The sequence below is a fragment of the Trematomus bernacchii genome, unplaced genomic scaffold, assembly GCF_902827165.1.
Source record: "Trematomus bernacchii unplaced genomic scaffold, fTreBer1.1, whole genome shotgun sequence".
In the NCBI taxonomy this organism is placed as follows: Eukaryota; Metazoa; Chordata; class Actinopteri; order Perciformes; family Nototheniidae; genus Trematomus; species Trematomus bernacchii.
This window is the reverse complement of record NW_022987567.1, coordinates 7700008-7715945: the sequence shown is the minus strand read 5'-3', so window position 1 is coordinate 7715945 and position 15938 is coordinate 7700008. Positions and strand designations below refer to the sequence as shown.

Here is a 15938-nt window from a genome sequence, read left to right as displayed (position 1 = left end):
ATAGCACCCAATCTATTCAGCCACAGCACAGCACCCGAGCCGTCAGGGGAGAGAGAGACGCACAGGCCACGGCAAAATCCCGCAGATGATAACAACACTGCGCCCAGGGGAGTCTCCAGCGGAGCAATTTCTCCGCCACCGCACCGGCAGTCAGATGCGCTGTCCGGATGCGAGTGTGCGAAACGGCTGCCACGCCAAACAATTCATTCACGCCGTGCTCCAGCCACCAGCAAATTAGTTGACAGGTGAGTCACGAGCTTCTTCTTCTTCTCTCGTTTTTGGCGGATTGTAAACAACTTAAAAGGTGCATACCGCCACCTACTGTACATGAGTATGAATCATCATATCATTCCAACTCTTTAACCTATGGTCTAATCAAAATAAATAAATAAATCAACAAAAACATGAAATAAATAAAACAAAAAACCTATGTTCTTTCCTGACCTAATGTTAAATTATTTTTCCTACCCCAGTTTCACTCAAGAATGTAAACAGTGCCTTTCTGGTAGCTCTTACTCCCTCTCCTTTTGTTCCCAAAACACCAGCCACACTCCATTCCCTCTCTGCCTCTAAAACTTTAGCCTTTAGTTTGTCTCTTTCCGCTTTATAGATGTCACCATGTAACAAGATATGTTCTACATCTTCTTTAACTCCACAGTTCCCACACTTGTCACTGTCACTTTTCCCCATGACATACAGCGTACCATTCAAAGCCGTGTGATTTATTCTGAGTCTAGCGATCATGATTTCCTCCCTTCTGTTTCTTTCTTTATAAATATTAATTGTAATTGTCTTTTGCACTTTGTGATACTCTTTGCCTTTCTGGTCTTTCTCCCACCTTTTCTGCCAGATCTCCATCCCTTTCTTCTTAATTACTGCTTTTCCTTCTCTTTTACCAAGTTGAACTGGTAATGTTATTTCCTTTTGTAGTGCACTTTTTGCTCATTTATCAGCACACTCGTTCCCTTTCACCCCCTCATGAGCAGGCACCCAGCAGAACTGCAGATCTATACCGCCTCTGTGAAGTCTTAACAGGCTATGATTCAGTTCTATGAGAATGTCTTCTCTGGCAGTTGTTGATTGTATGCTTTGTAATATGGACAATGAATCTGTGCATATCACCACCCTATCTGGTCTGACCTCTTCAACCCACTGTAATCCTATTATTACAGCAAGCATTTCTGCTGTGTACACTGATAATTGATCAGACGCTCTTTTTGAAATAGATATTTTAAAGTCTGGGATGTATATACCAACTCCAACACACTCTTCCTTGTTCTTAGAACCTTCTGTGTAAATTTGTAGGTAATTGTAGTACTTTTAATTCAGATACATACTTGTTTTAATTCCCACTTCATTTACTTGCCACTCTTTTTTCCTTTCTACAATACTCATATCTATTTTAGCTTCTGGGGAAAGCCATGGAGGAACACTGCTAAATGGGGTTGCTTTAGCAAACGTGATATTCTCCACTCCATATGCCCTCGTTCTCTCCTTACTCGTCCAGCCAAACCCACGCCCCTGGAATTGAGCATATTCCCAGCAATCCTGTAATATTCTGTTTGTAATATTTTCCTCTCCACTTCCTTGTAGCCTGACCCAGTATGACAGAGCAAGTTTCTCTCTTCTGATCTCCAGAGGTGTTTCTCCTGCTTCTATCAGAACTGCATTGATAGGGGATGACTTTATCGCTCCAATACACAACCGCAATGCTTTATATTGTAGTCTATCAATTTTTAAGTGATGTTTTTGATGTAATTGATCTGTAAATGTCTATTAATGCTTGTTTGTCTGCGCCCCAGTTACATCGCAATACATTTAATACTTTTTAGCATTTTGTTTCCACTTGTTTAATATGCATTTTCCATGTATATTTGCTATCAAACCACAGTCCTGGTATTTGAACTCATTCACCTTTGTCATTGGACGATCATATAGTGTTAGCTGTTGGCCATCAATCTTGCGTTTGTTTGTGAATACCATGTAGCATGACTTGCTTTCTGACACCTCTCCACTTTTTTAATCGCTCTAGCTATCTTCTCCATTACGTATGGGGCATGTCTTCCCCTCATCCAAATAGCCCCATCATCTGCGTATAGAGCCGATTGGATGCATGTGTCTAAACATGTAAATATATCATTGATCATGATGTTAAATAATATTGGACTGACTGCACTCCCTTGGGGAATACCATTTTCTATTTCAAAATTGTTTGGGAATATCTGCTCCAACCTTTACTCTAAATGTCCTGTCTGTTAAAAAGGCCCTTAGCCAATTGTACATTCTCCCTCCAATACCCATTCTACTCAATTTGATCAGTAATCCCTCCCTCCAGAGTCATACGCCTTTTCAATGTCAAAGTACACTATTGCCATTATCTCTTTCATTTTCAATGTTTTTCCCACATCATTATTCACTCCACATCCAGAGCTGACCTATAATCCTGTCTCTTCTCCTTCACGTTTTCATTCTCTGCTAGTAACTGCTGTTTTTGCTGCCTATGAATATCACTGAGATGTTCCCCACTATGTACTGCTGCAAGTGTCCTTCCTAACATGTCTGCCTTCTCTTTATCTGTCACTGCCGGCCTCTCCCCATCGACCAGACATCACCTAATGTTACTCCTCTGCCAATGGTAGAACACAATTCTCTCCATGTTCTCTTTTTTGTGTATTTGATTGTCCTTCGAGCAGCTGCCCTTTTCCTTTGATACTCCATAACATTATTTTGTGTCATGTTTTTCTTTAATTCTCTAAATGCATCGTTTCGCTCTTTAATAGCCCTGCTGCATTCCTCATTCCACCATGGCACCACTTTCTTCCTACCCTTGGTTGTTGTTTTGGGTATACTGTTCTCTGCTGCATTTAGAATATGTTGCGTTATTTGGCTTGTAATTACCTCTATGCTTCCCTCTGATGTTAGCAGGTGTACCGACTCCTCACACCATATCCTACATTTCCCCCAATCAGCTTTAGCAAAGCACCACCTGGTTATTACACCTCCTTCCTGCATATATACATTAGTATTCATTTTAGTAAGCACTGGATAATGGTCACTTCCTACAGTGGAGTTATTCAAAACAAACCATTCGCATGTATGAACCAAACAGTTTGACACTAATGTCATATCCAGGCATGAAACTTTCCCCCTGTGTACATCTACTCTTGTGCCATGTCCATCATTAAGGCATACTAGTGTTCTTTCCTCCAGCATTTCTTCCACTATATTTCCGTTACTGTCTGTATAGACTGTTGTGTGCATTGAAATCACCACACCAAACTTCCTTCCTATGTTTATTGCCTGTTATTTCTTTAAATATATCAGTGGTTAGATTTGGACATGGGATGTATAAATTGATTATCCTAATGTTATCTTGTTTTCTAGGGTTACAGATTTCCACTATAATACAGTCTATATCATCAGGAGATTGCACCTCCCTATATGCCACACCATCTTTGAGAAATGACTGCAGGATCTCAGGTATGCAAAGTGGACAGGTAGACGAGAAAGGCTTTTTTGAGTCTCAGAGACCAAGGTCCTGCACGACTTCAGGTCATTTTTATTTTTGGTAGTCTGATCATTTTAACAAAGAATAGAATCAAACTGAAAACATATGTTCTAGATACATGAAGCAGATTAATGAACAGTGAAACTCGCTCATGGACTTTAAGGTGAATACTTTAAGAAAAGGTTTTCCCACACTCTTAAAACCACTATGGTTTTTCTCCTGTGTGAACACGAAGATGTGATTTGAGAGCACTTGATGTAGTGAACGTTTTCCCACACTCTTCACACCAGTACGGTTTTTCTCCAGTATGAATCCGTTGATGTGCTATGAGAGCACCTGATGTAGTGAACGTTTTCCCACACTCTTCACACCAGTACGGTTTTTCTCCAGTGTGAATACGGTGATGTATTTTGAGAGCACCTGATGTAGTGAACGTTTTCCCACACTCTTCACACCAGTACGGTTTTTCTCCAGTATGAATCCGTTGATGTGCTATGAGAGCACTTGATGTAGTGAACGTTTTCCCACACTCTTCACACCAGTACGGTTTTTCTCCAGTATGAATCCGTTGATGTATTATGAGAGCACCTGATTTAGTGAACGTTTTCCCACACTCTTCACACCAGTACGGTTTTTCTCCAGTGTGAATCCGTTGATGTGCTATGAGAGCACCTGATTGAGTGAAAGTTGTCCCACACTCTTCACAGCTGTACGGTTTTTCTCCAGTATGAATCCGTTGATGTGCTTTGAGATGACCTGATTGAGTGAAAGTTGTCCCACACTCTTCACAGCTGTAAGGTTTTTCTCCAGTATGAATCCGTTGATGTGCTTTGAGATGACCTGATTTAGTGAAAGTTGTCCCACACTCTTCACAGCTGTAAGGTTTTTCTCCAGTATGAATCCGTTGATGTGCTTTGAGATGACCTGATTTAGTGAAAGTTGTCCCACACTCTTCACAGCTGTAAGGTTTTTCTCCAGTATGAATCCGTTGATGTATTTTGAGATGACCTGATTGAGTGAAAGTTGTCCCACACTCTTCACAGCTGTACGGTTTTTCTCCAGTGTGAATACGCAGGTGGCGCTTTAAATTTCCAAATGTTGTAAAGGATTTGTCACATTGCTGACAGCTGTGACGTCTCTCTCTTCCTTTCGGTTTCTAGAACAGACGGACAGAGAAAGAGAGAAAGTCAATCTAAAAAGCATAAATACACAAGTTAACACAATAAAAACTCACTTAATATAAACCTCGAGTTAACAAAATACTACTTATCAACTGTTTGTGTTTATTATATTTGTATTATATTTGATACAGTAATACAGCAATGTTCTAACCAAAGTATATACCAGAGGTGGGGGACTCGAGTCACATGACTTGACTCGAGTCACACGACTTGACTCGCATATTTTTTGACTTGAGACTTGCTTGACTAACATTGATAAAAGACTCGACTTGACTTTGACTTGGTATTCATGACTTGAGACTTGACTTAGGCTTGAGACAGATGACTCGAAAGGAATTTTAAAATAAAATATTTGCATTTGTTTTTGTATTGTGCGAAGCAATGAAGGGAGAGGGCAATGAAAGAAAAAAAAAGAGAGAGAAAGTATCTCATTCGCAGGAGAAAGTAGGAAGTGGAGCGCATAGGAGACAGCAGTTTCATTGCAGACTGTTATGTTTATGTGGGGAAATACATACATTATTTGAGATATATTTCAAACTCGGACTTCATTTTAGGGACATTTCGGCCAGGGGTGTAGAGCTATTTGTTCAAGCACCAGATCGGCAAAACAGGAGGGTCTGTGAACCAGTCTGCCTTGACCTATGTATTCATGTCTGTGACTCTCACAGTATCTGCTGCCCACAGCTGTTTTATAGAAGAAAAACCTCCTTCACTTCATGAAATCTCTGCAGCACCAGGAGGCAGCACGTGTAACTCGGCAGAATCTGAGAAGAGCAGCACCAGCTGCAAAGAGCTGTGCCTTCACTGTGATTACCTTCATTAGAACAGCTAACGAGCGGCCGCAGGCTGCTACGTTTTAACCACACACACACACACACACACACACACACACACACACACACACACACACACACACACACACACACACACACACACCACACACACACCACACACACACACACACACACACACACACACACACACACACACACACACACACACACACACACACACACACACACACACACACACACACACACACACCACACACACACACACCACACACACACACACACACACACACACACACACACACACACACACACACACACACACACACACACACACACACACACACACACACACACACACACACACACACACACACACACACACACACACACTATTACCTGTTTTATGATTTCAGAGCCCTCCATTGTTGTTAATGTTGAAAATAAAACTCTAGTTTTCATAACCACTGTCTTTTAACTGATTTAAATGCGGAAACTGGGGTTATTCATCAGGATTTCGTAGGACTTGATCTGATAATTAAAGAATCGTATCGTATACAACAACGTTCTAACCATATTGTGCATTCATATTGTATATTTCAAAACAGGTTGTGATCTTTCATTTGGGGATAACAGTGTTAGGCATTTGTGAGGTGCAACAACATTAACATGAACCTTTCTGTTGGTCGCTTGTTAGCAGACCCTCCACGCGATAGCAGAGCGAACAGGTACAGCAAGCGAGGGATCATTGTCCACTAGTAAATCGATTGCAGATGGCGTCGTGCTCGCGGACGGATACAAAAAAATAATAATGAATGGGTCGCGAAATATACTTTGGTGGCCGTTAAACCTGGGCGGCCCAAGTAAAGTCACTAGAGGTTTCTCAATATTCTAATTTCCCCTCCTCGACTCCTCGGTCCTCCGGTAGTGACCCGGAAATGGATTTCAGCGCGCCATGTTGAAGGACATCTCATTTCTCTAAATGCACATCGAGGACCGAGCATCGAGGAGGCTCTCTGGAGGAGCTCTAACCGAGGAGACACTGATGGGTCCTCCACGGCTACTCCGCGGATGCATTTCCGGGAACGGTGGAGGCGTTACGCACGGCCGGACTTATCTCAGCCAATGACAGCTCTGCATGCATCCCCTGGAGATTATTTTAGTAACTGCTTTCATCGCGACGCGATGTTTACAGTGAGAACAGCTGTGAGGTCCGTGCAGAAAGCAGAGCAGTGTGTAAAATATATATCACTCAGTATAACAGGCCTACTCTCTTGATTTGCTTTAGTTTAGTAGATATCTACAAACAAAGAGTCGATATTTTTCTAAGACCATTTAGTGCTTCACATAATAAAATACACAACGGCTGTAGCCTGATTATGCTTTAGGAGCTGTAGGTGTGTGTGGTACAGTATGTAGGTGTGTGTGTGTGGTGTAGGTGTGTGTGTTGTACAGTGCGTAGATGCGGCGGACAGACGGGTCTCAGTTGGTTTGGTGTCCTACAGATGGAGCCTCTTATTTTGGACCCCAGCATACAGCTTCCTGCCGACTGCCAGCCAGTTGCCAGCCAGTTGCCTGCCAAAGACCAGTATTCAGGAATGTTAGGCCCTCCCACTATTCTCCAATTTCAGGGTTTAACCAGGAGATGGCTCTATATATTAAATAACTAAGACTTAGTTTTTCACAATAGAAAATGCAGATATTATATAAAAAACTAAAGTTAAAATCTTGTTTTTAATGCCCCAAGAGCAATAACATCTTGTCACAAGCTTTTTGGAAGAAAAAGACTGACTCAAGAGACCTGTAGTTGACTAATTACAGGCCTCAATAAAGTTCTGCCATTGGTTGTGAAAAACAACGGTGGACATAGTGGAAAGTGAAATTGACATTGTCGAATTTAATAAAAATACAAAATAATGTATCTGTGTACGTGTTTTACTATGTGATCTGCACTTATCAAACATCTAATTAAGGCGAGACACCCCAGGTGAATAGGGTATTTTTAACTTAAAGATATCAGCTAAATATTTCTCCAGTTAATTACTTACAATAAGGCAATTGTTTTTTGTATTACAAGTTTTCTGAAATAGCATGTTTAAATATCCAAATGAACCATTATCTCATGAAATATGCGCATATTTTAACACATTTCAGGAACCGAAATCTGAACTTTGGATAAAGCCAGGATCAAAATTATTGTTTCATTTTGTAGTCATATTAGTATCTAAGGCTTTTACAGAAGGGATTTTGGATATCTCTTTGTATCACTCCATAAATCAGAAAATACTGTCAACAGCCCTAAAATATCAATTTTCACCATGTTTTTAGGTATAAAATGTTATATAATTCAGGCTATGAATTATATATGACCAAACCCTTCTGTAAAAGCCTTCATAATATTGATAGGAATATAACTGGAAGGTTTGGTGTATGTAACTGCTGAGTGATTCTACAATTTAGGGTACATTCCATGTCCATTGATGTCCATTGATGATAATTATAATTATTCTAACTATTTTCTTCAAAAATATCATATTTTGCCTATTATTGGAAAGCATGTTATAATATCACACAAACATTATGTGCATCCTATGCTTTATTTAGCTTGAAATGTGTCATGATGTTCTTAAATTGTCAGTTTTTGCTATGTCCGTTTTTCAGTTGAGGGTGTCTTGGATTCAAAATAATGAATAAAAACCATTAAAGTAAATTTAAAAAATGATTCATTTATTTCAAAAGTCTAAATACTAAAGAATAATAACATATTTTTAATTGATTTCCCCCTTTAAATAATTTAAATATCTTAATATATGAATGTCCGCAAAAGTTCTGTCAACTATGTTACTAACAGAACTTCCCCCTTTAACTCAAAAATTGTTTGTCCCAATACCATGTCACCAGCATCACATGATGCCATGTTCCTCTTTGGCAGACATTTTGAACACACTGTGGTGATTGTCCTCTACATTTTTACAATATTTTATGTATAATAGCACATGGTCAATTAATATACTCATTGACAATCAACAATGTTACGTACATTGTTATGGTTTACAATTGTTTAATGATTTTAATTCAATTATATGTGCAAATGTGATGTTAACCTGTTCAAGAAAATGACATGTGGTCATCCAGGCAAGGCCTACCATTGAAATGATGGGTCAAAATAGGGAAATTGTCAACTAGGTTACCTGTCAACTGAGTTACCCAGTACTGTAATAACTGTAGTAACTTAGTTGACAGGTAACCTAGTTGACAATTTGTACGACATGTAGACGTCATTACACATCATTATCAATGGAATTTTGCACTTCTGCCTTGAAATTAACATAGTGCTGATGGTTAATAATGTGTCCAGTCAACTATGTTATTTGCGTCAAATGTTTGACTTTCATTGTCAACTATGTTGCACCTCATTTTTTCAAATTTAAAATATCTAAAATAGTGCTTCTGATATCCTTTATAGTATAATGTATATCTACACAGGTTGGAGTTTTACATGACATCTCTTAAAACTATCAAAATGACCTGTATGGTAGTTTTATAATACAAAATATCCCTAAACTTAATGACAGTGCTGAACATATCACATGAAAAAACAAAACTTTAATACAATTATTTTTTAAACTTTAAAAAATCTTTGGATATATGGTAGAATAGACTCAAGAGCCTTTCAAATTTGATTTTACTTGAAGTGCAGGACTTAATCAAATGATTGTAATGACATCAAGTTTGTCCGTAACATAGTTGACAAACTGAGTAGTGAAAACATCCTTTCCCTTAAAATAAAAAAATATATAAAAATGTTTAAGCTTTGCAACTAGTGGATATGTTACACTGAGGAATATACTAACTTGAACCACTGATTGTTCTATCTATACATTTTATTTGGCATTAGTAAATAATTATGCACATTTACAGATATTTTACATGATATGAGTGATAACACGTGTTATAAGGGCTATTTCGCACAATAGGTGTGCCTTGAGATTTTTACTTGTCCTTTGGTGTGCCTTGGGCACAAAAAGTTTGGGAACCACTGCTGTAGAGAAATGTAAACGTTCACCATCCCCCACCCGCCTACTGTATGTTGCTTTTTGACATGTAAATGAGTAACTACCCCCCCTCTGAGTGAATACCTGTTGTACCTGTCCGGGGCTAAGCCCATAGGACGATGCTCTGATGTCATCACCCTCGCACATTGGTCATATGTTTACAAAAAACGATGTTAACACTTTCTCGTTCTTAATATATGCTATATTTAGGGTCGATATGTGTTGAATTTACTTTAAAATAGCAGATCACTGTGATTCACTTCTCCGCGGCTCCTCCGTGCAGAGAGGCCCCCCCCCCGTTGACAATTCACGAGCGTCTAACTCTCTCCCCCCTGTGAAGAGATATCACAGGGGGGGGTTGGGACACACACATTCCGATGGCCAATTCGTTTTAAACAAAGAGTGGGGTGGGGGCAGGTGAACGGTATGGTCAATGTTTGTAAACACTGTGACATTTTGACTTTATTTGATCATTTCAGTTAAAAACTAACGTTCATATTTCATATTACTGTTTTGCCTGGCTGGACCTGTAATTTACAGGAAAGGAGTGCACGCTACTAAAGAGACACGCTACCATGGAAACCAAACAATGGTGTTGCTGTATTGAAGTCCGAGTGGAAACAGTCATATTTGGAGCGTTATGTTAGAATGAAACAGCGAGGTCGTGACTCACAAAAAAAAAGTGTTACTTCACTAACTGTAAGCTTGTCACTCAGAGTAACCTACAGTTAACTTAACTGTTGGAAAAGAAAGATCAGAGTTAGGAGTGTGAACACACAGCTGAGAGCTGCCGTTTCATTCTGACTGTTTAAAAAACGGTAACAACGGACTATTTTTCTTAGCGGATGCATGTAAATTTAAATCAATACATAGAACTATGTTTTAAATCAATAAAAATATTTTCTAAATCCATAAAAGCATTTTAATTAATATTGGGAGTCATGTCGTTACTTTGTTGAGAATGTGGCCATGTAATAAGCGGGATAATTTGCAGCGACTTGGTCATTATGGGGAAAAATAACACCCAGGGATCAAGATCCCTCCGCGACGCGGAGGGATCAGTAATTTTTAGTGAATTACTGAGTTTAGGCACGTTAATAACATTTTAATGAAGTTGAATACAGTATATTCATATTTGTCAGTGATTTCATGTCAATTCGGCGAACATAAACGATTAAATTAGGATTAAAAATCGAGAGCCGGCTGCTGTTCGTTACGGTAACCCAACTAGGACACTTGACACAGTGGCTTTTGGCAAAGCACACAAAGAAAACAAAAAAAACCGAGAGAGATGAGTTATTGTTATTACATACGTGACTTCACTATTATTTAACAACTATTTTTATTGGGTTCTTTTATTTGGGGTTAAGTACATTGTCAGAATAAGTGAGAAATGGATTTAACTTCTGTTAGACAGCTATCATACTGAATAAATATTTATGCAAAAATGTATGGCATTAATAATGTATATCTAATTACATTTAAAAATGTATGGCATTAATAATGTATATCTAATTACATTAACTGTGAATGTCTTTCATTTTATTTAAAATGAAATAAAATTACATAAAACATTTTCCATAAAAAAGTTGATTCAAGAACAAATCAGTACTTTTCTTATATGACTATTATTGCTAAATTTGAAAGGTCTTTACCAGCTTTGGAATTATATATATATATATATATATATATATAGCACCTTCTGCCATCCCATCTCTACTGACATATGGATCTTAACAAAGATCCGCTATACATTAGTACCAGATATACTGTACACGGACATTTTAGTGAACCAGACCAGCTGTTTCCGCCGGGTCTTCGCTTCCCGGGCATCACGTTGTTTACAAGTGTGTTCAGATGCTAAATGACAAGTGCAAGTGACAATTGTTGTCGTCTTCGCTGTGAACGTTTTTTTCTCCGTTATTTTGCCATTTTCAGATTTAAATTTCGAGCGGAAAGCTAACCAGGAAGTAATAATTACTTAAGCGGAGAACGGAGAAAGTAAACGTTACAGCAGGCATAACAACAGCCGGTGTTTATTTTATTATAATATATATCATTTGTTTTTAAGCTCAATATATAGTTATATCCGTGACATATGGATCTTAACAAAGATCCGCTATACATTAGTACCAGATATACTGTACACGGACATTTTAGTGAACCAGACCAGCTGTTTCCGCCGGGTCTTCGCTTCCCGGGCATCACGTTGTTTACAAGTGTGTTCAGATGCTAAATAAAAGTTTAGCTTGTACTTTTGATACCCCGCCTCTCGGCACCACAACATCCAGTTTACTGTACATGAGCGATGTCGAACATTGAAAAGTCCTTATAAAATCTCTGTTATTAGATCAGTACTTTTCTTATATGACTATTATTGACTTGAACACTGAGAATGTATTTATTAACTTCAGACATTTGAAATATTTGAAATCAGATGAAAACAAACTGTAACGGACCCTGCCGTGTTATCTATGATTACTATGCCTTACTGTACATTCATAATTTCAGCCGGAGGTAGGTGGTAGGCGTTGCGGAGGAGCAGATTGCGAGTGAGGTGCCTGTTCTAAACGAACTATTCCAGCTGTTATAAAGCATTAAATAAAAAGTAAGCAAGGAATACAGAATGTTTCGTTACGTAACTTTGTTGAGAATGTGGCCATGTACATGTAATACATGGGATCATTTGCAGCGACTTGGTCATTGTGGGGAAAAATAACACCCATCCTGATCGTTTCAATGAAGTTGAATACAGAATATTCATATTTGTCAGTGATTTCATGTCAATTCGGCGAACATAAACATCAATGATGATGATTAAATTAGGATTAAAAATCGGGAGAGCCGGCTCGTTCGTTTTTTCCGACTAAACAACATCTATTATTTAGAAGTTGATTTCACATGACTCCAGTGTGGAACCCCACTGCACCCCCTGGTGGATCAATGATCCATTGCAGCTGGCTTCACAATAATTAAATGTATTTATCATGGGGGCGGTATCAAGTCTGACTGGGGGCCGGCCGGCCATCACGGAACGTGCATGAACCGATCACGACCCTCGCACTTTAAACTGTCCAAAATAAGACGCTTCATCTGTATGCTTACTTTTAATACTTGTAAATACAACTTTTGGCCCGTAATTTCAATTCCCCATTTCAGCGACCAGAGAGAGGGGGGGGGGGATATATCTAGTCTCTGATTGTGTTACATTATTATGAGAGTGCTCTCATACTTGTTTGATTCTGAATTGTGTGTGTATGTCCGCATCTGTAGCCTGTTATTGTCTCATTATACCGCACTGTGAATGAATTAAAAGTAAATATATAAGTGGTCATGAACACATCTGTCCATCAGACAGAGGGCTGCTGTGCCTCCTGTCGTCATTAATGGACGTCTCTTTAAAATGACCGCTTAGAGGAGAGGAGATCTCATTTCTCTAACCGCCTGCTGCTTCCCCTCCTCTCTCCTCGGTTCCCCTCCTCAGTCCTCCGCTCGCATCTCCTGTGGGCGGCACTAAATCTCGAGGATAGGAGTCGAGGAGGGGAAATTAGAGTATTGAGAAACCTCTACTGTGTGGGAAACCCTGGACTAGGGCTGTGCGATTATGGCAAAAATCATAATCACGATTATTTGGGTCAATAATTGATATCACGATTATTAAATACGATTATTCATTGACTTTGAAAACTTTAAAACAAATTAAAATAATAATTTGAACAGTATCTGTTTAACTGTTGATTACCCTGAACGTATAATTCAACTGAAAAACCAATAAATTAAATAAATGATACATTTATATTTACATTTAAATAAATGATATCAAAATAATAAATACCAATAAAAAAGATCAACAAATATTTTGGAGCGCACTTCAACAAGCTACTAAACATATATAAATGAGATCAAATATGTTGCAGTGCACTGTCACAACCTAGCAAAGCAAAATAATCGTTTTTTTCGATTATGTTGTTTTTGTAATTGTGGCAGGCCAAAATCGTAATTGCGATTAAAAAACGATTAATTGCACAGCCCTACCCTGGACTTGAATTTTGAATTGAGCCGTCCCTTATAGATACTATCTCTTTACGTATTAGTGATGGGAATTCCCAAGGCTCGCCGGCAGTACACTTTCCGTCACAGGAACACGCTTTGCTGGCGGTGAAAAGAATCCCACCAGACTCCTTTGCCCCTCCAACAGAGGAATGTCCTTGTCCTTTTTCCTTTTCGTCATTTCAAGTGATAAAACTCTTTTGGACGCCCTCGGCTCGAGTTCAGGGCGTTCCGAGCTGAATAAGGGCGTCAAATGACGGCAAGACGCCCGCCTTTCGGAAACGCTGGAATTAGGAATATATTGTGATGAAGTGCACACTGACCTGAGCTCCAGGGGTCTCTTTCTTCTTCTCCTCCATGCTGCTCATCAGCTGTCCTGACTGTCCACAGAGCTGTCCACAGAGCTGCTTCAGGTGGAAAACTGTCAGGAGTGAAGAGGAGGAATTCAAAGAGTTTATTCAATGATATGTTCTATTTCTATATGCTTATATGTAGTGTTTTATCACATCATGTGCAGTGCCTTGTCTTATCTATGCTACTGTGACGTAAACATGTTCAAAATTGATCCATTTAGTCAATGTGATGCTAAGCAGAGGAGAAAATTATAGAAAGGTCAGATAGTTATTAACGTTACATGCAAATGACTTTAACCATTACGATAAAAAGTTGGTTTTCTGTGTAAATTATTATAAATATAATATAAATATTTAGATATAATTCATCATAATCTGTGTAGCAACTTACATTCTAATTTACAGCTCACAGTTTGTTCACTTTTATTTAATTAAAATAACTTTATTCACATAGAAAGTGACATTAATGGTTTGAACCACGGTTATAACGCTATCCGTGTCATTAACTATCACTAAGTTAACACAGAAAGCAAACATTAGCTAGTGAGACTGTTTAATGTACTCCATGTATACAGTATTTTCTGTATATTGTGTATTCTTTAGATACTCTAGTGATGTGTCCTGTGTGTATACTTGCTGCTAATGCTTCATTTTTATTATATCTTATTGTATCTTTTAAATATGTTTAACTCGTGTAATGCCTGAAAACACTTCTGCTGTGACACAATCATTTCCCAGTTTAAGATAAATAATTATTTAAATAAAGTATATCTATTTATCTAATGAGCTAAACCGTTGCTTAGCTTAGCGTTAGCTGCTAACTGAAGAACCCCATTCATTTCAATGGGAAAAATGCTACGTCACGGTGAATGGCGATGCTAATAAGCTAGTTAGCATATATTTAAAACCATATCTATGGTAAAGAGCACCAACACAACAACTTAAACTGTCTTAAAGACAACTGGTGTAATAAATAACTAACATAAAGTCAGCTGAGCTTTACAAATCAACTGTTACTCACCCAGAGCCGAACTGGAATAATAACTGTAGCTGTTAGCCGATAGCCGTTAGCTGTTAGACTTTAGCTGTTAGCTATGGGCTCAGAACAGTCTCATAATACACACATGCACACAGAAGGATTCACACTTGTATTTCCAGATCCACACTTGTGTTTTTCAATGCACACACAAATGTGTTCCGTTTCATATACATGTAAATAAAATCCAAATACAGAAAAAAGTTTTACATATGTATTTTTGATCCTCACATATTTGTTTTCCGTTTAAATCCCCTGAACCTACAAACACAAACCGCTTTCTGTGCATGGATCGCTGTGCATTCGTGTGTGGGTTTTTTGAGACTCCCCTGACGGCCACCCGATTCGTACTTGTAATTTGTTCTATCTATAGCCAATCAGATGTCTCCTTCATTCTAAGCCAATCACATGAGCGGGTCCCCACGAGGGTATGATTTATTGCGTTCATGACACTTCATATACGCATTTTGCGCTGTCCGGAGCACGGTTTCCGCGGACAGAATTTATTTTACCGGACAAATTTGAAACTTACCGGTCATGTTTCAATAAGAAGAAGAAGAAGAAGAAGAAGAATTGTGTAGCAGAGTTTCCGTTAGCAGGTAATTACCGGACTATGACCGGATATGGCTAATAACACGGGAGTAAAAGGATCATCTTTTTTCCTCTCTCCCTCCCTCTCTCCTGACAGCCCGTCAGTTTCTCATGCAGCTCGCTAAAACTTCACTCGCGTTTATGTCCATATCGATCAGATCCAGCTCTCCTGATTGGCCTTTATAGAGAGCACCGATCAAACTATTAAGAGTGAATATCGGCCGATAATGACCGGCGGGGCTCCCCCCGTTGACAGTTCACTGTCTAGCACTGGCTTCGTAGTGCACTGATCGATTAGGCTAAGCTAACCTGTAGCTGCTCCCTCCACACTCACAACAACTTCATACAGACATAAATAAAGCAGCTGTATTTG

The 15938-nt window shown here is 38.9% G+C and overlaps 1 protein-coding gene across 1 annotated transcript; it reads right to left on the bottom strand.

The window, feature by feature from the left end:
* Positions 1–3577: 3577 nt before the first annotated feature.
* Positions 3578–13944, bottom strand: LOC117478769 (zinc finger protein 239-like). Its single transcript, XM_034125672.1, has 2 exons — positions 13909–13944; positions 3578–4664 (listed from the first exon to the last, which is right to left on the bottom strand). Exons 1-2 carry the CDS (start codon positions 13942–13944, stop codon positions 3714–3716), a joined length of 987 nt encoding a protein of 328 aa, XP_033981563.1. The 3' UTR covers positions 3578–3713.
* Positions 13945–15938: the final 1994 nt, after the last annotated feature.

Bases quoted from the DNA above. Each gene is read 5' to 3' on its own strand.
- LOC117478769 (XM_034125672.1), bottom strand. From the start codon at position 13,944: ATGGAGGAGAAGAAGAAAGAGACCCCTGGAGCTCAG. The intron at 4,665-13,908 runs GTCAGTGTGCAC...CGTCTGTTCTAG, and splicing joins AAGAGACCCCTGGAGCTCAG to AAACCGAAAGGAAGAGAGAG.